The sequence below is a fragment of the Scleropages formosus genome, chromosome 22 (assembly GCF_900964775.1).
Source record: "Scleropages formosus chromosome 22, fSclFor1.1, whole genome shotgun sequence".
NCBI lineage: Eukaryota > Metazoa > Chordata > Actinopteri > Osteoglossiformes > Osteoglossidae > Scleropages > Scleropages formosus.
This window is the reverse complement of record NC_041827.1, coordinates 24,285,777-24,307,658: the sequence shown is the minus strand read 5'-3', so window position 1 is coordinate 24,307,658 and position 21,882 is coordinate 24,285,777. Positions and strand designations below refer to the sequence as shown.

Sequence of the window (21,882 nt, the reverse complement as noted above, 5' to 3'; positions counted from 1 at the left end):
AGATAACCGAATTTTTTTCAGGGCTTTTAAAATTTTTCTCTGAATAACTGATGTTTACGTTGCTTAATTGAACATTTTCTCCCAAGTAACAGATCATTTCCTATTTCTCCATTATTTTCTTTGGAAAAGAAAGACTAAAGAAGGAGCGCGAGATCAGAATGTAGGTGCTAACCTGCTGCTCTTCAATCCCTTCTTTAACCCTGTGTTTCACACAAAATTCACGAAAACAATGTCAGGTTCTTACTTATCATAGAGTAACACAACACAAGACCTCAGAGCTGGAGGTTTTGCACTGAGCTTTAGGATGACTGAGGTACATGCGGATAACAGATCATCTACAGCTTGTTCACCTTCTGTTTGCTTCTTTTCCACCTTCTCCATAACAGAAAAGCATCTGTGAAATGACTAAATGTGAATATAATGTCTGGCTGGATTTCCTTGCCTCATGCACCGAGATGGGCCTGTCGGCTCTCCGTGCTGCTCCCCGCTCTCTGCCCGGTGCTGCCGCCGACCGCCACTTGTGCCCAAGCCAGGAGGGACAGGCTGCTCATACCAGCAGAGGTATGAATCTGATTCCGTTTGCAAGGTGCATTGGTGGTTTTAACTAACGAGTTCATTCCTGAGCGCCCGTGTAGTTCTCGCAAGCGTTCGTCGTTCTCACCATGTTCTGCTGGCGACCACGAGTAAAAGGGCACCTACGGTGTTTTGCAATGGAACTGGCGCTACAAGCTGGGGCGACGCTCTGTACACAAGCTTATCAGGCACAGAGAGTTATTCTGAAGAAGGAGGTAAGGAGCCAAACCAGATTCTATGCCCTTCTTCTGCAACGAAATGCAGCTTCTGCAATTGCTGAAGGCTTCCTGGAGCTGTTTTTGCTCCCTTCTCCATGGAAAACTTTTGGAGGTTTCCAGGCAAGAGCAGCTCCTTTCAGGTCTTACCACAGGTCTTACCACAGTATCTCATTGGAATTCAGGTGAAGACTCCACAATACCACTATATGAGGCAGTAAGTCACTATAAGTAATCTGTTTCTGTTCCATTGTTCTGCGTCATAATGGTGGGTCATGTAATTATGTTATTTGTGAAAGAATTTTAGGCAAGTATAATTGCTCATAATTTAATAACTAATTACATTTGAAACTGCTATAAGTAGTCAAAGATCGAGCAACTTTTTCATGAGCCGCTAATTGCACCTTTAAGCATCCAAAAACAGCACATGGGATTTTAAAATGTAACCACCTCTTTCAAATTCTGTATTGTCCTTCTGCTCCCCCGGTAAAAAACAACAAAAAAAATCAATGGGTCGGTCTAGGAAATGTCAATGTAACAAAATTTTTGAATTTTGATTTATTTTTTAAGCAGGCAAATTGCTTTATTTGCTTTATGAATATGTTTGATGAAAGCAGATTGATAGCATATAAATTTCTGTCATGCCCATTAATTATAAGTGGATATTTATAGCAGCACATGCAGGCACAATGGTCAGCATTCCATTAACAATGTGTCATGATGGATGAAGATAATGAATTTCTGTTTTTCTGTCTACAGAACAAATGGGAAGTTGATCCAAACCACTTTGCCATTCTGTGTCTTTCAGTGTTCCGGTGGTGATGTCGCTCAGCTAGTTTTGAATATCCCGGATACAACGTAGTCATGGTGGGTGCCATCGATTAGTCCGGTGCCGTTGTTGTGGATGAACCAGCAGGGTACACCCTCACCGTACTTTACATCCTGGCGATAGTCTCTCTGCCAGCCCCTGTTGCCAAATGAAACAACAGCGCTAAGCGTAAGCGTGAGGAGTGAGGGTGGTCTACGTGCCAAAGGTCCGTGTCACGTGTCCAGCTGTGCGTAAGTACTTGTGTGACAAGCCTGTAGTGTTTTGAGCATCTGTAGGACAAGCATCACTGTGTCAAATGTTCATGTGACGAGTGTCGCTTTGTTGCACATCTGTGTGACAAGGGTTTAGGTGATAATGTGGATAGTATGCGGAGCTTTGCAATTTTTTTAAATAGCTTAATACTGAATTTTGCGACATTTTCAAATGTACATCAGTCTAAGAAAATTCTAAGGATGCTTTAGAATTCATTTCTTACAAAAGACTTTGTTATTGTATTATGACATTTCTTGATGACTCAGAGGAGACTAAGAACTGCACTGGCAGATGGAAACAGAGGTCGGTGCCAGTACTTACCTGGTGACATTTATCTCCACACCTTTAATCTTCATGGTAGCGTCTGGTTTGTCTGCATTCTGCCCTTCGTGCAAGTCACCGACCACGAGCTGCAGGCCATGGTAAAACTGCCCTGTGGACAGCGATAGAGAACAGGGTCCACAGAGAGCCTCAAATTCGTGATGAAATTAAATTTATAAGAGAAAATAGTGCACACGGTTAGGTCAGTATGTTGTTCAGTGGTTACATGTTTTCCAGGACACAGTTCACAAAATAGTCCGCGGTGATGTTCGAGGGCTTTTCAGGAGTAACCGTGCCCTGAATATTTTAGTCTTTTTTTCTCTCGCTCATAAAATATGATGACAATATGGTCCCGTAAGGTTTAATCTGAAGCATGTTTCTGTTCTCACCAAGTAGGCCATGAGTTCTGTGAGAGAGCAGATGGCTGTCCAGGGTGTAGAACCCTAGGAAGTCTTGGTGGTAAGGGTGCTTCTTCCAGACCCTGTGCAAAATGACCACAAACTTGGCAGAGTCCTTCATGGTGATGGTGAGACTGCGGTCCTTGGTGACCTGAAGTTCCATGCTGCATAACGGAAACACAAAGAGCAGCAATGCATTGTAGGTTATGGAAAAGGGCGGTGGGGGGGGTGGGCTAGCTGACTGATGGTGTAGTGAGTGTGACAGAACTGAGTTTAGCAAAAAGGTCCTCTAAACTTTGCTGTAATTTTCTTTTCTACGGGAAGCTCTTATTCAGCGCTCTGAGCAGCATTTATACTAATTTGTGCCCCACATTGCTTACCCGAGAGTTCTGAAAGTCCTCGTTTCTGCCCAGGAGAGAATTGTCTTCATCCCCTCCCGGGAGACCACTATGTTCTGCGTGCTCACTTCCACCCGGAGGCCCCGTTTTTCATGAGCAATTCCAAATCGTCCAAAATAGGTGTGGACCTTGCTCCCCGGCTGTAACTTCTTGTCTCCAATAGTCTGGCCGTTGACCACAATTCCTGCAGGGAATAATTTGAGAAAGGCGCTAATTTTGCGGTTAAAAAGTGCAAACAAAAGCTGCCCCATTGGCACACACCCCCAATGGATTTCCTCATTCCCTACGAGACAAGAGACCTGAAAGGAACCGCCGGCGAGGGCCCGGTTGGAGCGGAGGGCTCTGCGGACAGGGAGACGACTGCCGCTCTCCCCTCTGAGCACGACTGGCACGGCGATGTGCCGGGTCACTAAGAAAGCCGCGTGTTGCACATTTGTCGCTGACATTTGTGTTTCTTTGTCGGGACCTTTTCGGTTGATAGCTCTGAATCGTTCATTTGCTAAGAGAGGTTGAAACAGAGAAAAAATTTTTTGGAGTTACGCTGCAATCCACGGGCTCCTCAGGTCTTTAGAACCCCTCAGATCTCACAAAGATGGCGGAGAATGCAGGCAAGGCTGCTGCAGTAACAAGGACATTATGGATTTTTAAAGAGGTGTTGGAGATTAATTTGGCCCAACAACATCAGCTGCTAGCCAGCATTCAAGGAGCCAGGATTTTATGGTTGAATGATGGGTAACAGTTGGCATCATGCTGCAGCAAGTAGCACTGCAGCCTCACAGTGCCTGTGCAGTGCAATAGAACATGGGTTCAGTCCCTGGCCAGACTGTGTGGAGTTTGCATGCTCTCCCTGTGTCTGCGTGGGTTTTCTCTGGGTACTCTGGTTTCCTCCCACAGTCCAAACACATGCAGTTCAGGTGGATTGGTGACGCTAAGTTGCCCTTAGTGTGTGTGAGTAGCAACCGTGTGATGGACTGGTATCCTGTCCAGGGTGTACCCCCCTCAGCCTTGCGCCCAGTGCCTGCTGAGGACAAAAGGATTATTGAAAACTGATGAATGATGGGCTACTCAGGTTCTCTTGCCAGGCCCCAGAACCAGGCCAAGAACTTCTTGACTGTAGCAGTTGGTTCCTGAGTCTTTCCTGTACACGTTCAAACAGATGAGGAGCTGGGACCCACTTTATGGTTCAACATCAAGCACAGAACGCCTGTCTCAACTTGAAAAGAACGGAGAGGAGGAATGACCGTCTCCTATGCACCGAAATCCTGGCACAATGTAGCATCATGCCAAGAAAAGTGCCATCCGGGCACATCAGTCAAGCACTTCAAGAGAAAGCAAGATGATCTTTTGCTCCCACTTTATTTATAAATAAAGATCCTGATTCCAAAGAACAACAAGGAGTCTGTTTACTATAGTCCACTGCTTCCTTCAATTCTTCATCTCCCCACACCACCTCATAAACTTAAAAAAGAAGTACATGGCAGATAAATGTATATTTAGGTTTACTGCTAACATTTTGCCAATTTGATGAGGTCTACTGCCTAATTTGCAGGTTCTTAAAGTTCCTTATAGAGTAAAATGAGAGCAGAATCTTGGCACACTTTCTCGATGGCCCTTGAAGCTGATAGTGCCGAAATGCATCTCACCTGACACTGGGTCTCTCACCAAGTTAAAGATGGTGCCCGGAGTGTCGTCAATGTTGAAGCACAGGGTGTCGTTTCGGTCTGGTACCTCAATAATAAAGTGCGGGTCTCCATCCACTGAAGACAAAAAGCAAGTGAGTTTACATGAGTTGAAAGGCGAGAGAGATTTGATTTGCTGAGCTGATGTTCAAGAAAAACAAACTGTTAGGAGCCATGAGAAAGTAGCTCAGAGGCAACGACTTGGTGACTTACCACTTGTGATAGGAGAGTAACTGGGTGAGCTGTAGTAACCTGCATTGGAAACGATTTACATGCTCTATCAGAATTCTTGACTTGTTCCCCATTTTTCACGTTTCATTTTACCACGTGCTCTTTTTGACAGCAATATCAACAAGAAAAAATACAGTAACGGAACTGAAATTATCTGAACGAACATACTATTTAAACAAAGTAAGGCCTTTGCTACATGCATTGTTCAGTCGTCCATGATAGACATTAAACTCATGCTAAGGTCTGATGTTGAACAACACAAAGAGCATGTTCAAAGTGTTGGAAGGTCTTCAGCAAAGTCCCTTTCCTCCAGGAAGCCCTTACGAAGTGTGACCAGTCCTTACCGGTATAGCTTGGTCTGCCGCGCTGAGCTGCAGAGCAACAGAAGGGTCCATGGGTCAAACTTCTCGACTTTTGAAATATCACTCAGTGAATAACTTTGATTATTAGTCAGACATAGGGCCGTTTACCGCGCTGTTTACAAGCTAATCAATGGTAACAAATCCAACTGGCATATTTCCCCAGTAATGGCAGCAGCTATAGCTTCTGTTATTCTAATGTATATGACTCGTGCTTATTGCATTTCAACAAAACTGCAAAATCAATTGTTTATGCGATAGAAAGTATAGTGTCATAAATGCATGCATAACTGTTAATATCTTTAATAATAATAAAGCTGCTGCCTTTGGACTCAAAGGTCTCAGGTTTGAGTGTGATCTGGAAAGGCAGTATCCATATATGTGAAAAATGTGGTGTTTTTATCCACTGCAACCGAGACCCCCGAGCAGCTCCACATGACCACTCTGGTGCCCACCTTCAGTTAGCTTGTCTGCAATGAACATGTCCTCTGGCTCCTCATCCCTCTGGGGCTTGGTCACCACCATGGAGGTGAGGGGTGTCACAAAACTGTACTTGAGGGATAAAGCCAAGGCCTCGGAAGTGGCATTGCTCTTCTCCTCAGCGGTGCCACTTCCCCTGGGAAGACAGAGAGCAGCTGTGGCTCCTCAAAGATTCCCAGTGTGCTACAAGGGTGGATAAACCTGTCACTTCAAACTCTCTCTACTGTCCTGCTTTGGAAGCTGGACCTGAATGATGACCACAATACATCTACCAGTTTTACATTTACGAATGATGATCGATGTGCAGTATAAACGGCGGCTGACCGTTTGAAATAATTTACAGAGGAGTCTCAGAATGATAAAGCGAAGAAAGGTTTTGAGGGAGTAAAGGTGCTTTGAACAGGGTGAGTGAAACAAAGATTGGTGCACATGGAGTAAAGTAGCCAAACAAGGTACTCAAATAAAATACTCAAGTAAAAGTACTGCAGGAATTTTTCTGCAGGGAATTGTTACATGGAGAAAAAAAAGACCCGAGGGAACAATAAATTACGCTTCGACTGACCTCTTATTCAGTAGCTGCTGGATGGTCAGATAGGCCCAGAGACGCTCTGTGAAATCCCCAAAGATGTACTCCTCGTGAGGAAACAAAACATCCCACTTCTGGGCACTGGCCTCACCCTGGAGGTGGATGTCATTAACCTGGAAAAGTTGTTGGGGACGGACAGAGAACGAGCACAGTTAATCCTTTCGCCAAACGACTGACTAGTCCGTGTGTCTGTGTCGCGGACTCTGATGTTTTGTGTAGCACCGCGATGGTCCTGGAGGAACGTTGCTTCGTTTCACCGTGTACTGTTGTGCGTGCTTGAAATGACAATAAAGCCTCTCTCGACTTGACTCTCGACTTGACTCTCGACTTGACCCTTCCCATGAATCCCTTCACAGATGAAGGCGAAACCAAGCGCAGACTTCTCTTACCCCCTGTGCCGAGATCTCGAAGAGGAAGTTGTCCAGGTCATTATCCGTGAGCCGCCCTGCGACCACAATCTCTGAGCCGTTGAAGAGCTGCTTGAAGTGGCTTTGGGTCAGTGAGTCAACTGTGTTGTCTTGATACTGCATGTGCACCTCGGAGAGCAAGGGGCTCGCCACCTCACTGTAGAACCCCTTTAAAGGCAGACGAGTGGGAAACACTGCATTTCCATGTTTCTCTCACCCCCGACCCCGCTCACACACACAGCGTCACATACGTGAGTCATTATTAGTCACCATTTCTTGCAATGCAGCCCTTTGCTGAATTTCAATAATCCTTCAGCAACAGGATGACAGTGTCCTGTGTAACAGTCCAATGAGCACAAACTCTGAATAGCAGCGATGTTTCCACACTGAACAGGGCTGCATTCAGTGCGGTTTCAGGAGCCTCGGAAATGCCACAGCATTGTTTTTCAAGTGTTTTAAATTGCTACATGCATAAGAAACAGATGTAACATCAGCAAAAAAGTGAAAATATTTAGTAAATTGGTAAATTCAAAATGATAGTGCACAATATGGGCTGTCTAATAAAAAACGATCGATGGGAGGCTTAATAACCAAACCTAAGAACTAAACTTATGAATCTTTAACTTTATAATTTTTCTGTCCATGTGTTTGCATATAGATATACAGTATACATATATAAATTATACTATTTAAAATTTAAATGTAATACTATTATAACAAAGAAAAGTACACACACACACACACACACACACACACACACATATATATATATATATATATATATATATGCGTGTGTGTGTACTTTGTCTCCATGACACTGGTTTCATGGTGATAAAAAGAACAATAAATTGTATTGTAACGGCCCGCGTTACTGAGGTGTGTCACGGTCGAGCGGGAACAGACGTTTATTGTAAATAGTTGGGACTTGTGGGAAAGATGTAAGATAGTTGTTTGGCTCTATGGCTGTTCACAGGGATTATGAGGAGGTGAGGTTAAGAAAAGCTTGAAAAAGACTAAGCAGGCTCGGAAGGGTGGCTTGAGGTGCAGGTCTTGGAGGAAAAGGGCTCCTCGGAGCGAGAGCCTCGTGTCCATCGGTTCGTGTTGAAACCTCTCGCTGTGTGTTCCGATAAACGTTCGTAACGAACGGTGTCCGCGTGTCCTTCTTCGCCCCATCCGAACCCCGAGTGCAGCGCGCTACAGTCTGCATGGTTTTTCAAACAAAAGTTTCCGAATTGAATTTTTTTCCACCTTTTTGAATCTTTCATTCAAATGTGACTGATGGAAGCACCTTAAGCTGAAGCGCAGCATCCGAATCCTCGTAGATCCTTCTGGCGAGTCCATTGTTCTGCTGGGCCATGACGTCTAAAAAGGTGTAGTCAAGACTGTAGCCAAAGCCCAGGCAAAACAAGGTCACGTTTCCTTGGATGGCATTGTGCACATTCTCCTGGATCTGCTTCTGGTCAGTTATTCCTGCCAAACACATACATATGTAAATATACAACTTACTTTTTCATGCACACACTGACAGCAACTGAGGGTCTCTGCTTCACATGAAACACGTCTTCAGATTTCAGGAGCACATAAGCACAACAACTGCACACAAGCTGAACCAGATTTGAACCTATATCCAAACACACAGCCCAGGAGCTGTGAGGCCCCAACGCTCCCTAATGCGCTACTGTGCCCCCCATAGTTACCATAGTTTGTTCATCACGATTGAGCACAACTGCAGTTCTCTGGCTCGGAAAGAGTGAGCACACCTCTAGTTTTGTCATCTTAATCAGTTTTCATTTACCTTTGACTCAGCAAAACAGCTTTCCAAAAATATGATTGCAAACAGAGGAGTTTTAATAAGCCAGCTTTGTACAAAGATGAGGAACCTGCTGTGGTTTTGAAGTAACCACACATGAGAATGAATACATCTTGCCAAGGTCAACGTAGATGTCAGAGGATCCACGAGGAAAGATTTCTGATGCTCACAAATCTCCAAAAGGATACTGAGCTCTAAATTACTGTCAGTCTACCAAGAACAGGTAATCACACCAAATTCAGAGCACATGATGACGAAAAATGTCTCAAGATGTCCCCAAAAAGTCCAGGTCAACATCAAAGGATCTACAGGCATCTCTTGTGACAGTTATGGTCAGTGGACAAGAGCCAACAATCAATACACAGCTTTCATGTAAAGTCAGAGGGAAAGAAGCCTCTGCACTCCAAAATGAACACTGGGGGCAGCTGGTAGCATAGTCGTTAGAGATGCTGCCTTTAGACCCAAAGGTTGTACGTTTGAAGCCCACCTCTAGCTGTAGTACCCTCAATTATTCCTGTGAAATTACTCTGCTCTTTAAATTGGTAAATAATTGTAAGTTGCTTTGGAGAAAAGCATCGGCTGAATGAATGAATGAATGAATGAATGAATGAATGAATGAATGAATGAAAAGATTTGATGTTCCCCAGAGGCCACCTGAATTGAACACATGACTTCTGGAACAGTGTGCACTGGAGAGATAAGTAAAGTAAATTGTGGAATTATCATGCAGCAAAGCCCGACACCATGTTTGCTGCCTTTGAACACAAAAACCTCATAACAAGTGTAAAAATGCTGACTGTAGCATTTTTGGGGCTGCTATGGTGTTTCAGGGCCTGGCCAACTTGCTATTATTGAGTTTACAACGAATTCCGCACATCGGAGAAAAGCGATGCAAAACGTGAGGCCGTCTGTCAGAAAAAATGAAGCTGAACTGGCTGATCATTCAAAACGCTCAAGCAAATCCTCAACAAGATTAAAGGGCTGAAAGAGACGAAATGAAGACCTTTGCAGCAGCCGAGCGAAAGACTCAAGTTCTGTGCGGTAAATAATTGCAGATTACAAATTTCCGGTGATATCTGTTAAATATTGTTATCTTAACCCACCACTCGCATGTAGAAGAGGATCATAGCTCCACATGCCTTCATTCAATGAAAATGACAAAACTTGAGGGCATTCTCACTTTTCCACTTCACTGTATACTGTGACACAGCTGAGTCTTGGGATTCAAAAACTCGCACTCTTATTTCACCCTGCTGGAGGCACCTGAAGTGGGATCCCCATCGGTCAGCAGGATGATCATGGAGACACTGTTGTCTGGTAGCGTTTTGTTCTTTTTGTCTTGGTACAACAGCTCAGTCGCCTTCAGAACAGCTTGATTGATGTCTGTGGCTGAGGACAGAGGTGGAGGTCAGAGGTGAGAAAATGGAGAGGAGGAGCTGGTCCATGACAGTGTGAGTCCAGGGTCAGGGATGCAATCAGGATGGAAAAATGCTCAGAAGACATAGCAGCCGCAATCAGGCAGGACTCGAGATGTGGCAAGACATGCTGAATTTAGGAAGAAGAAGAAGAGGGAGAAAATCAGAGAGGAAAAGTTAATCTGCAAAAAACCACCCGTTCACTTACCTCCTCTTGCACGGAGGCCGGAAACAAATTTTTGCGCTTCTGCGACATTCTCCACAGTGGCCTGGGTCAGAGACGGCTTCCAGAACTCAACATAATGGTCAAACAGGACAAGGTTGAAATAATCGTTGCTGTGAATGTCATCCAGGATGGTCTGCAGAGCTTCACGGGTCTGTAGCAGAAGAACAAGATCTTACTAACAAATCTATCTGCCGTTACTAAGGAAAACTCAACAGGTGTTTCATACTGCTTTAGGATACAACAGCCCCCCCCTCCCCCCAATATATAACAGGCTGTTTGTCAAAATAAACCTTTATATCAACATTTTTTATGCCAACCTGAACCTTAAATTACTGTTAACAGCGCTGCTGTGTAGCTGGGCCAGAATCCAGCATTTGCACAGACCAACTAACCAGCAACCTGCATAGCACTACTAAATGTTAACTAGTAGTGAGGTGTAATACACTACTAACTAGTTGCAATGTGTAATATTCTACGTACTTTCACGACATCACAGGTCCAAAAAGCAGCCGACCTGTGAGCACCACGTATGACCCTACAGTAGTTTATTGACACCGAGGGCAGGAAAAAGAAAAATTGAGATCGATGAAGAGCAACACAATGATCACATTTCCCGTGTCATTTTTCACTGTTTCCTTACCTGTTTTATCTTTGCTCCTTCCATAGAGTAGCTGACGTCTATGACAAAAACAACATTCTTGGGCACTCTGGGCAGATCCGAGGGGGCGAAGAAGTGTACAAAATATCCGTTGACTATCTGCAACAGGAAGGTCACTGTCACAGAGCTGTTCTTCAGCCTCCACACAAGTGCACCGCAAGGACGTCACCGACAACGTGACGAAAGCTGAGTTCACCTACAGAACACACGTGAAGCGACTGAACTGTACACATTGTGAACAAGTGTCATTGTCATTTCGGCCGCTGCGTAAAATAATTTTGTTTGAAAATAACTGAGAGCGTGACCTGTATGTCACCAACGTCCTTGTCTCGCTTCACGTCGTATTTGATGAAGAAATCCCCATCGATGAGCGTGCCTTCGCAGTCGGGACACGTGCGCTGTTGCTCCAGCGTGGGGCTGAAGGACACATGGGCCTGGGAAGTGGGAGATGGAATGAGGGAGCATCAGCTTTTCCTCCACCTCCCTGGACTGAACTGCACGCTTTTTTTGCCTCTGCAATCATGTGACATGTGGCTCCCAGTAGAGTAGCCCAGGCACCTTATTGTCGCTGACGGTTTTCTCCACCAGAGGGAGCAGATCATTGGTGAGGAAAGTGCCGTGGGCGTCCAAGGAGGCTATACCCTGTGGCTCGTAGATGTCTGCTACAATCTGTTGAAGAAATATATGGAAAACACACTCGACTGAACTGACAGCACGAGGATCAGCTATGCGAAGGAAGGAAGGAAGGAAGGAAGGAGATTTCAACACCAGAACCTTTGCATATGTGTGCGATGTTCACGCTCATCCCAGACCTCAAACTTGTGGACCAGCTGCTTTGGTTTGACCCGGATCATGAGCTCGTACTCTCCCAGGCGGCGCTGGAGCAGCTCCTCGTAAGTCAGTACGAATGTGACGTCGCTTTGGGCCGCTACGTTCACCGACACGGAAAATTTCTCCATCTTCCTTCCCGATGCCCTTTACGTGCGATACACAAGTCCCCCGTAGGAGCCATGAGGGCCACATAGTCGGAATGCGTCAAAGAGGTATTTCATTTATTAGAGTTACATATTGTTTGCAAACAATACCGGAGACAAGAACCCAAGTTCCACGTTCACCTGACGAGTCCTGCAGTCTGGCCTCGAGACACAGCCTGCTCGTACTGCTTCTTGGCCTTCTCCTTCTCCTTCACCTGACCTACGTACGTCACTCCCTCAATCTCCCTGTGACAAAGGCGCACGTCAACCAGAGTAACTCATCGGAAGCAACAGCAGATGATCTGATGTGGGGAACGAGTTCTGCTCACGTGTCCAAAGTGTTACGGTGAGCAGGGAACGGAGCGGCACAGCTCGCCACGAGGACTCACATGCTGAAGTTGGTGATGAATGCTGTCTTGGGCAGCTCCACATCAAAGAAGACCTCCTGAGAGGTGTTGGCCCTGTTGATGGCTTTCGAGGTCATGACGGTGTGAGCGAAGCGAGACGCCACCTTGCAGTTCATTGTCACACTCTGAACGTCCACCTGTCAGTCACGTATTCGTGGAAGGTAGGGAGACAGAGGACGTGGAGAAAGGTGTGAGGGTTGTGCGTGAGTCTCAGTGCGGCGAATCCAACTGGCCATTTGGTGCAAACGGTGCAATCGATTCATGTACCTTGTGAAGAACTGGCCTCACGCCTCAAATATCATGTAACATTTTGGACAGACTCTGCTTTTGAACCAAAAACTGGACGTAAACAATACGTAAGAGCCTGTCGTTAAACCCACCCTTAAAATACAACGAAATGATCGTCTGAATATCATAAATGAAGTAATCTGTGAAAACAAGGTGAAATTCCATAAATGAGTGAGGCCAGTTTTCACCTGATGAAACCAAACTGTGATTTAAAAATGTACCGACCTTAACTTCCCCGAGACTTCGTTTCTGTTAAGAAAATATTGAAACGCTCATGAGGCACATGGACCGAGTTTGGAAATTTCAAAGGAATAAGAGGAAATCCATGCAAATCGTATAAAAACATCCACATTTTCAACGACTTGTTGAAACTTCCCTCCCGTAACTTGTTCTTCTGCCCAAATGCCACGTACATTTATGTCTTTGCCACTTTAATTCTGCAAAATGTTTCGCTACTGCTGTCCATCAAAAGTACAACATTGAAATATTTCAGCGCTCTGTAAAAATACAGAACATTGAACTGAATCGGATATTGAAGGTACCTTGAGCCCATGAATCCCAGCGTCCGTGTCCTGGAGGAGAGAGAAGGCGAAGGGTTCGACTGGGCTTTGAAGGACAGAGGCAGTTGCTACAGATACACAACACTGATCTAAAATCACGTTTAATTTTTCTCATTGATTAACCTGATCTTCGCTTAAATCATTCCTGCTGGGAAACCTTCTAAGCAGCTGAACACAATTTGTTAGGGAGGCACTGAACCTTGAGTTTCCAAACAGCCTGCAGTTCAAACATTACATGTGAAACAGCTCATACTTGGAGTGAAGCTGTAACGTGAAAAGCAGGACTAGCAGGAACTTGCAGGTTTTCTGTCGCCAGTTTATAGTTTTTTACCAGTTCTTGGCATCAAAATGCAAATGCAGAGAGCGGATGAAGCAGAGCGGAGCGAGAAGAGGAGGCTCAGCTGGAGCGCGAGCGGAAGCAGCAGGAAGGTGCAGTAACTTACCTGAAGAGCGGAGTCACGAGAATGGACCAGTGCAGCGTGTGTCCCCGTCAGGACGCAGGCCCAGAGCAGCAGCAGCGGCGGCGGCGGCAGCGTCCACTGAGACATCGTGGGACCGAATCGCAGCCCCGACGCACTAAGGCAGGGTGAGGCCGAGCGCACGTGGCCGGCGAAAGGGACAAAGAGAAAGAGCGCTGCGTGCCGTGCGCTCTGCACAGGGAGCAAGGGGCAGCTGAGCCGAGCAGATCCGTTCCGCGCCTCACGGGAAACGTGAACGCCAGGACTCGGGGTCAGAGGCGGGGTTGTGCAAGTGCTGCGCTCTCTTTATTTGACTGGACTCTCATTGCCCAGTCACTTTTTCCAGCACTCCAGGGTACATCTGGCACTTGTCACAAAAAACACCTTTAAGAGCAGTGAAAAACAAGGAGTCGTAGCTCAAGTAAGTCCATAAGAAGGGCTAAGAGCTGGCGTGACGATTCAAGGCACTGAAAAGTGCTCTACTCTGTGACCCTCTGTTGCAAATTCGGCAAATGTCACCAAAAAACGATCAAACTCTCTGAATACATTGGGCTACAGCTGGGGCTGCAAAGCCATTCCTATCTGGATTTATTTGGAAATTCAGGAAGTTGTGAAAAACTCTTGGATAAAGCTATAATATATGACATGTATTTATTTCATATGCTATAATTTAGTTAGAATAAAGAATATAGTTTTTTTTTAATTCTAACAACTTCAAACTATATTAGAATTAAAATGAATTTAGGATGGCTGACAATATGTCTCCTAAACTCCTGTTCAACACCAATCTGGACATACAGTTGGGTCCATGAGTATCTGAACAGTGACACAATTTTCATTCTTTTTGTTTTCTGCACCACAATGGATTTGAACTGAAACAATCAAGATGTGCTTTAAGTGCAGAGTTTCAGCTTTAATTTCGGACACTTGGCTGCAAAGCTGTTCCATGGCCGGGTGTGTGTTATTCCCTCATTGTTTCATTTCCCAGTAAGCAGATAAAAGGTCAGGAGTTGATTGGTGATTTCACTGACACGTTTCATCAATAAAATGGGCATGAAAATGTGCAAAAACACACAAACAATTGGATTTAAGTCAAAGCGAAGGGAACCGTGTGTGAGTTGGCCCAAGTACACAGACTGCAGGCACTGGTTCGGCACAGGAGGCTGTGTGTCATAAAGGCACGGTGCATACGGTGCCTACAGTGCCACGGTACCGTGGTACCACGGTGCGTCTGTGTGCCCTTCTCGCATTTCATTACATTTATATTTACTGTTAACTATGCTGCTCTTCCAGCTGCAGAGCCGCTCCCAGAGACACTGATGTCAGTCCTGTGTGAGTCATGATTTCATGCTAAAGCAACAGCCCCCACCCTCCATGGACCTGGACCTGAAGCACTGACTACTTTAGCAGAAAATATCATTTACCAAGAGTTCAAGAGCAAACAAAGATACTGTGAGACTTCATGGCAGTCACCGGTTGCTATATTGTCAAATGTAGAGGTGGCGGCAGCATTATGCTATGGGGCTGTTACTCTTTAGAGGCTCAGGATAGTGATGAAACTGACGACCTTCTAATGTCAAAATATTCTGGCACAAAAGCTCAAAGGAAGCTGAAGTTAAAGTAGAGACAGCTCTGGAAAGAACTGACTTCAAAAATAAGATTAATGTCCTACAATTGCCTGGTTCTCAGTCGTATAGAATATTTGAGGATTAGCATAACAATTCCCTCAAAAACTGATTGAAATTAAATTGAAATTCGGCAAAAAGAGGAGGGAAAAACACTAAATTAAGGTATGGTAAATTGAAAGCGATCAAAACAGATTTACTGCTGTAATCAAAGCAAAAGTTGGGCGCATTTTACTGATACAGAATGCTGCTGCACGAGTTGTTTTTGGACCTGCCGAAGTGCTCCCACGTATCACCCCTCCTTATCTCTCTGCATTAGCTTCCTATAGCTGCCTGGATCAAATTCGAGATTCAAGGTGGGGCATTCCTGACGGTAACGGGTAGACTATTCCACAGTTTAGGTGCTCTATAACTAAAGGCGCGATCTCCTACTGAGGTCTTATTGATCACGGGTACTTTAAAGTAACCTGTATCTAATGAACAAAGACACCATCTTGGGATCTAAGAATCAATAACGTCACAAAGGTAAGCTGGAGCAATGCCATGTACTGCCTCATAGGTCAAAAGTAGGATTCTCTAATCGACTGTAAATGCTACCAGGAGCCAATGCAGCGATTTCAGTACCGCTGTTATATGGTCGTACTTCCTAGTTCTTGAAACAATTCTCGCAGCAGCATTTTGTACCAACTGTAGCCTGGATACAGTCTGGTATGGACAACCCGACAACAGAGCATTACAACAGTCCAATTTACTTGAAACAAAAGCATGAAACAATTTCTCAGCATCCTGCCTGCACAGGAATCTCCTTAATTTATTTATATTTCTCAACCGAAGGAAGCACAACCTAGTCAATGTAGCAACATGAGACAAACGACGGGTTTCCATCCAACAAAACACCCAAATCCTTAACACAATCTGTAAGCTTGAAGATTATAGCACTGGTGGTAAAGAGTGATGTGACTGTGGCAAGAATCTCAGCACCATCGCCTACCACACGTACCTCTGTTTTACTGGCATTCAGACATAAAAAATTATTACGCATCCATAATATTATACTGGTAAAACAGTTTGCTAAAGACACAAAATGTGATGGGTCATCGGGCTTAAATGAAACTTATAGCTGAGCATCATCAGCATATGAGTGGAAACTTGCATTGTGTTCGCAAATAACATCATCCAATGGTAACATATAGAGTGAGAACAATAATGGACGCAACACAGAGCCCTGAGGAACACCCTACTGATCCTTAGACAAGAACGATGATCCATCTGATGTACGCAGTAGGTGAACTGTCAAAGGGTCAACAGTATGTTGGTGGCACTGCAAGCCATGCCAGTTGAATAATGTACCAGGACCAAAAACCACAGAGACAGAGAGAAAGAAGAGAGGACAACTTTCAAGTACATCACTTAAGAACAATTACTGAAATTCAAGGTTGAAGAAACATATTTTAAGTCCAGATCTGAAGGCAAAACATTAGGGCAAGTCTCATTATAGCAGGCAAAGACTTCTACAATTTATGAGCCCAATGGCTAAATGCTTTGCCACCCTCAGTCTTCATATGGAACTCTGGGACCACAAGCAAATTGGCGACTTGTGAATGTAGGGCACAGGGGAACTCGTAAGTAGTGAGCAGACTGGCAACGTACGGTAGTGCCAGACCCTAAAGTGCCTCATAGCTCAAAAGCAGTACCAGGAAGTCACATCTATAAGCAACAGGTAGCCAGTGAAGGGATGGAAGAACTGGAGTAATATGGCAGTAATTATGGGAGCAGGTGACAACCTTGGCTGCAGTATTCTGGACCTGGAGCTGAAGGGACAAGGTGATGTGAGCAGAGCAGTGACACAACAAGAAGTTGCAGTAGCCTGCAGGAAACGAAGGCATGAACCAGCTTCTTGGCGTCCAGTCTAGTGAGATACTTTGATTTGGAAACATTCCTCAGCAGGAAGCAGGACATCATAACTGAGTTGATGTGGGATTTTTAAGACGGTTCTGGGTTAAAACTCAGAGATTCCCTGAGAATGTAGCGATGCTGTAAAATCGGTCCTCAGATTTCAATTGTGACAGTTTGCTACCAGGAGTTTTTGGTCCAGGATCTTTGAAAGTTAGCAGGATCTCTGTTTTTTCTGAGTTCAAGGCAACATAGCTGCCACCCATCCCTGTCTTAATGTCATCGATACAGCAGGTCAGGCGCTTGGTTATCAAACACATCTGAAGGCTTGAAGGAAAGGTAGAGCTGATGATCGCTAGATAGGAGTGGAAGTCGACACTGCTCCCAGGTAATATAAACTAACAATGCAGGTATAACGAGAAGTGCACGGCCCCAGCACAGGAACCCTGAGGTACTCCGTGTCGGTGTGGGGAAAACAAGGGCGGCAAAGAGTTCTCACTGAGATATAGTAACTAACAGGATGCCTTGAGCGAAGAAAACACTCCAAACTGGACGCACTGAACACAAGTGTCAGTTAAGTTGTTCGGTAATACGCAGCTTCACCCTTGATGGGACACAAGTCAATGAAAAGTCATTCACTCGCACGTGAAGGGAAACGTAGAGTCGCCAGTCGTCACTGATCCGCATTCATTAAACTCTTAGTCTGCAGTCTGTCCAGGAAGCGCTGGGCACCGGGCTACAAGCGATACACCCTGGATGACACACAAGTCCGTCTCAGGGTAGCCACACACACCGACACCCTACAGCCTATTTAGGGAGGCAGGAACACAGATTGCGGGGGGACCAAACCTGCGTCTCAAAAAGTAGTCCAGGCGCTAGAGGCACCAGCGCTACTCACTCTGCGACCACGACGACTAGTAATGTTAATGATGTGTTTTTCATAGTAAATAAAACCTGTTGCGGGAACGTTGTGTCTTACAACTGAGTCTTTCTCACAATCATCATCTTCAGAGTTCACCAGTTCTACTTGCAGCCCGTTTCTGGTGTGAACACACACACACACACACACACGGTGGCTGAAACCGCTTCTCCCGACTGAGGTCGCAGGGAACCAGAGCCCAACACGGCAACACAGGGCACGAGGCTGGAGGGGGAGGGGACACACCCGGGACGGGACGCCAGTCCGTCGCAAGGCACCCCAAGCGGGACTCGAACCCCAGACCCACCGGAGAGCAGGACCTGGCCAAACCCGCCGCACCATCGCACCCCCGCACCCCCCTAGCGCAAACACAGCTGAAAGTATTTATGCCTGTGTTCGGCACTCTGTGTCACTGCGGGAGAAGCGCACTCTATAAAAATACATTGAATTGAATTTCCTCTGTCTGCCTTTCATGTAAATCCAACGTCAGGTCTCGGTGCCCAAACTCACTCATCTGTCCCAGCCACGCAAATGAAATGAATACAATTCAACACAGACGTTTTTTCTGGCACATGTTTTTATTAACAAAACGCACACAGAAAACAGAACACGCAGAAACATTTTATTAAGGCGGACGTGACGTAAACCGTTTGCTATTTTGCGCATGTAGACCCACACGAAGCGCGGGCACCGTCTCCGCCTGCTCCCGTTCGCTCGGCCGGGGTCCCGGCTGCAGGGTCGCTCCCACGGACACCGAGTTAAGTTCCGTGTGCCGGATGATCTCACGCTACAGGGCAGCACCCTCCCCCCACGCAGGGCTGGACCCGGACCTGGACCTGAAGTACTGACTGTTTTAACACAAACTCTCTGCTTCTCAAAACACGCATTGTGCTTAAAGCGAGACACAGAGGCCGGATTGACCGGTGCCACTTATTCGGGATGCTGAGCTGTAACTATTGCAGATACATCAGACAGATGCCTCATGTTGTATTAAAAATAAACATTGCACAATGCGGTCCAGCCTTGAACAGTATCAACAGTGTCTGTCCTGCGGCGTCACGTCCATGGACCTTAGTCCACACAAAAATGAGGAAAGCAAAGCAAGTTGATACAGATATATATTCAGATTTGTGCCAATACAAACACACGCACACACACACACAAAAAGACACACACACACACACACACACACGCTCTTCCTGCACTGTCATTCCAGCAGGGAATAAATGGAATTTCTTCAGAGCTCCGTTGTCTAGACGTCCGCCCACTTTCACTCCATGGAAGACAAAGGCAGGCTGGTTATATCTTCTCTGTGGCTCTACTTGCCAAAGACGCTCGGAGGTGCTGGTTCGCCGGGCTTGCTGAGGGCCGTCTCTGACCCAGACCGCAGGTTGCTGAACACGGACGGAGCCACTTTGCCCATGCGCTCTACAAACAGTTGGGGGGGGGGGGGGGGGGACACACACACTTAGCCACGTTAACCACTGACAGCGAGAACAGCAAAACCCCGCGACTTCTCTTCGCGAGTCCAGCTGCTGGAAAGAAACATTGTGCCTGTGGGATGGCAGTAGCTGTGGCAGTGGCGCATTTCAAGTATATACCATGTTACATCGACCCAGATGCTGTATTTGCTGTCGAGCAGCCTTTGGACATAAACTGCTGAACAATGTCCTCTGCCCCTCTTCCTACCCCGGGACAGGGCCAGAAGGGCAGTGAGCCCAAATATTTACCGCCGCACTCCCCGGCGTGCCATTTCAACACCAAATGCTCTGCAGAAGGAATGGAAACTTAATCGCCCAGTAAAAGACTGTCTCCCTCAAAGGACCGAGCACTTTTTATAACACTGCTATAGTTCTCCACGCTCGTCTCTCCGGCGCTCGTACAAGAAACAGTTCCTCAGTACTTGTCTCTGCTCAGCTCAGGCAGTTCTCCGTACTCGCTCCCTCCTGGCATCCGTACGAGAGCTCCTTTCAGCACCTTTACAGGGTTCTTTGGCTGGAAACTTCCTTTATGCAACTCACACACACACACACACACACACAGTTTATTAAATATACGTGAGAATTCTCACGAGCACAACGTTATTTTCAACACGCTGATGACGACGTAGTATAAGAAAATACACTTCCTGCCGATATCGCTGATGTTCGAGGGCTGAAATATTCTAATTTCCAGTGACTTATGGTCATATCCCCGACCCCTAACCCTACCTATTCGTATGGCTCTCGTTGGCATTCGTGAAAATTGCAGACACGCAAGCTCACCGCATTCCACCATGACTTCGTAGGTCTTGCTCTTCACCTCCCCCTTGAGACCCAACTTGCTCCTGGCTCCTTTCAGGTCCTCTTCCTTCATCACGGGCCGCTTCTTCTTCTTAACCTCGCCTGGCTAGGGGGAAAGCGGATGAGCGGTGACACTTTTAGAGAGGTTTTGGAGCCGAGCCACAAAGATGAGAGAGTCGAGAGGTTTCTGAGGCCGCACGCTAAGATCGGTCCTCGGCGTGAAGGACCGTGTGCTCTGTTGACTCCGAACTGTTTATCGCTTGTTAATGACAGCAGCCATTATTTCAATATAGCTTCCCGTACCACCGGCACAATTACAGAACGCCGCTGCGCCGTCCCCCGTTCCCAGCGCAGCAGTTGTAGCGACATTGTAGCGACGGTCCGACCCGACGACGTCTTCAGCCCTTGCGCTGAAACCGATATTCTTTCAAACGGCAAATCTCCCCGCACACGTAGACAGAAACAAACATCCTGCATTTCAGGGGTCTTACTTGGGACATGATGCGTGTGGCTTTGCGGTGCAGTTCCAAAGATGCACCTATAGTGACGAGGAGCTCCAGAGGGAACGGGTCCTGGTGCAGGTCTGTCTCCTGCCCTTCACTGCTATTTGTACCCTGAAGGGACCCTTCGTGAGTCAGTGGGCTCTCCCTCCGTGCTGTCACAGTATATTATTAGCCATGATGTGATAGATGGTACAGCTGGTACAGCCTTGTGTTCAGCGGGCTCCATATGAGCAGCTGAAAGTGACAAAAACAACCACCAGCGTCTCACATCCTCTCCAGAAGGGCAGCACAAGCGGAGGCCAGGTGGAGCCTGCAAAGCTTCCGGACGAGAGCTTCTAGAACATGTCAGCAAGTAGACTGCAATGCAAAGTAGCAGGAAGGGACTGGAACTGGGAATTGAACACTTTGCTGCGAGTGGAATGCGTGTAATACGTGTCCTTCTGCGCAACGCAATCTAGTGCTCTATTTTACTGAAAAATGCTCTCGGTGAGATCAATGTTGTTCAGGGTGGGGTGGGATTGGGGTTTGAACTCTACTTGTGTTGTTCCCCTAAACTAAGAGTCAAATTTCTGCTTACACTCAAAACAGATTCTTGTCATCATCACTCCAGCAGTAATTTACAGCTCTATAGTCACTTGTACTAATCCTTAAATCACTCTGCTATTTTCGTCTAAGTGAACAGATGACTATAAATCGTGACACCCTGGAAAGCTCGGATATTATCAAACACCCAGATTTAAACCATTCAGCATCTCAAAGTTACTTCTGTCTTGCAGCAAAAGGAAAAAAAAGAAAAACAGATCATCAAGTACAGTCCTGATGTCCTCTGGTCTGGGTGGACAGCAAGTCAGCTGATCTATGAAGGAGTGATGTGTGTAAAAAGCTAATAATAGCAGTAGTAATACATAGTGTGCAAGTCCATGGGCAACTGAGGAACGTGAACACAGCATATAAGAGTCATTTGAAGCAGAGTAAAGCTTTGACCCCCCACCCCCCACGACCACGCCACCATCTCCAAATTACTCAAGGCTCCTGCTCTTCCGCCACGTTTGCTTCGGGCAGCCGATTCGAGGCCAGCGAGCCCCTGCCGTAATCTCGGTTAATTCAGCAAATGCTTTACTGGGATCCGCTGGGGT

The 21,882-nt window shown here is 46.1% G+C and overlaps 2 protein-coding genes across 2 annotated transcripts; both read right to left on the bottom strand.

Moving 5' to 3' along the window:
• Positions 1–1,331: 1,331 nt before the first annotated feature.
• itih3a.1 (inter-alpha-trypsin inhibitor heavy chain 3a, tandem duplicate 1) lies at positions 1,332–13,824 on the bottom strand. Its single transcript, XM_018734180.1, has 22 exons — positions 13,510–13,824; positions 13,049–13,078; positions 12,732–12,755; positions 12,201–12,355; positions 11,953–12,057; positions 11,650–11,812; positions 11,396–11,506; positions 11,143–11,271; positions 10,820–10,936; positions 10,162–10,330; positions 9,802–9,927; positions 8,017–8,198; positions 6,711–6,896; positions 6,298–6,434; positions 5,711–5,871; positions 5,241–5,267; positions 4,879–4,917; positions 4,630–4,743; positions 2,969–3,170; positions 2,580–2,752; positions 2,191–2,302; positions 1,332–1,755 (listed from the first exon to the last, which is right to left on the bottom strand). The coding sequence occupies exons 1-22, from the start codon at positions 13,612–13,614 to the stop codon at positions 1,617–1,619; spliced, it is 2,706 nt and encodes a 901-aa protein (XP_018589696.1). The 5' UTR covers positions 13,615–13,824; the 3' UTR covers positions 1,332–1,616.
• Positions 13,825–18,532: 4,708 nt separating this feature from the next.
• On the bottom strand, positions 18,533–20,947 carry LOC108923440 (musculoskeletal embryonic nuclear protein 1-like). The gene is made up of 3 exons (XM_018734181.1): positions 20,735–20,947; positions 20,226–20,349; positions 18,533–19,389 (listed from the first exon to the last, which is right to left on the bottom strand). Exons 1-3 carry the CDS (start codon positions 20,741–20,743, stop codon positions 19,280–19,282), a joined length of 243 nt encoding a protein of 80 aa, XP_018589697.1. The 5' UTR covers positions 20,744–20,947; the 3' UTR covers positions 18,533–19,279.
• Positions 20,948–21,882: the final 935 nt, after the last annotated feature.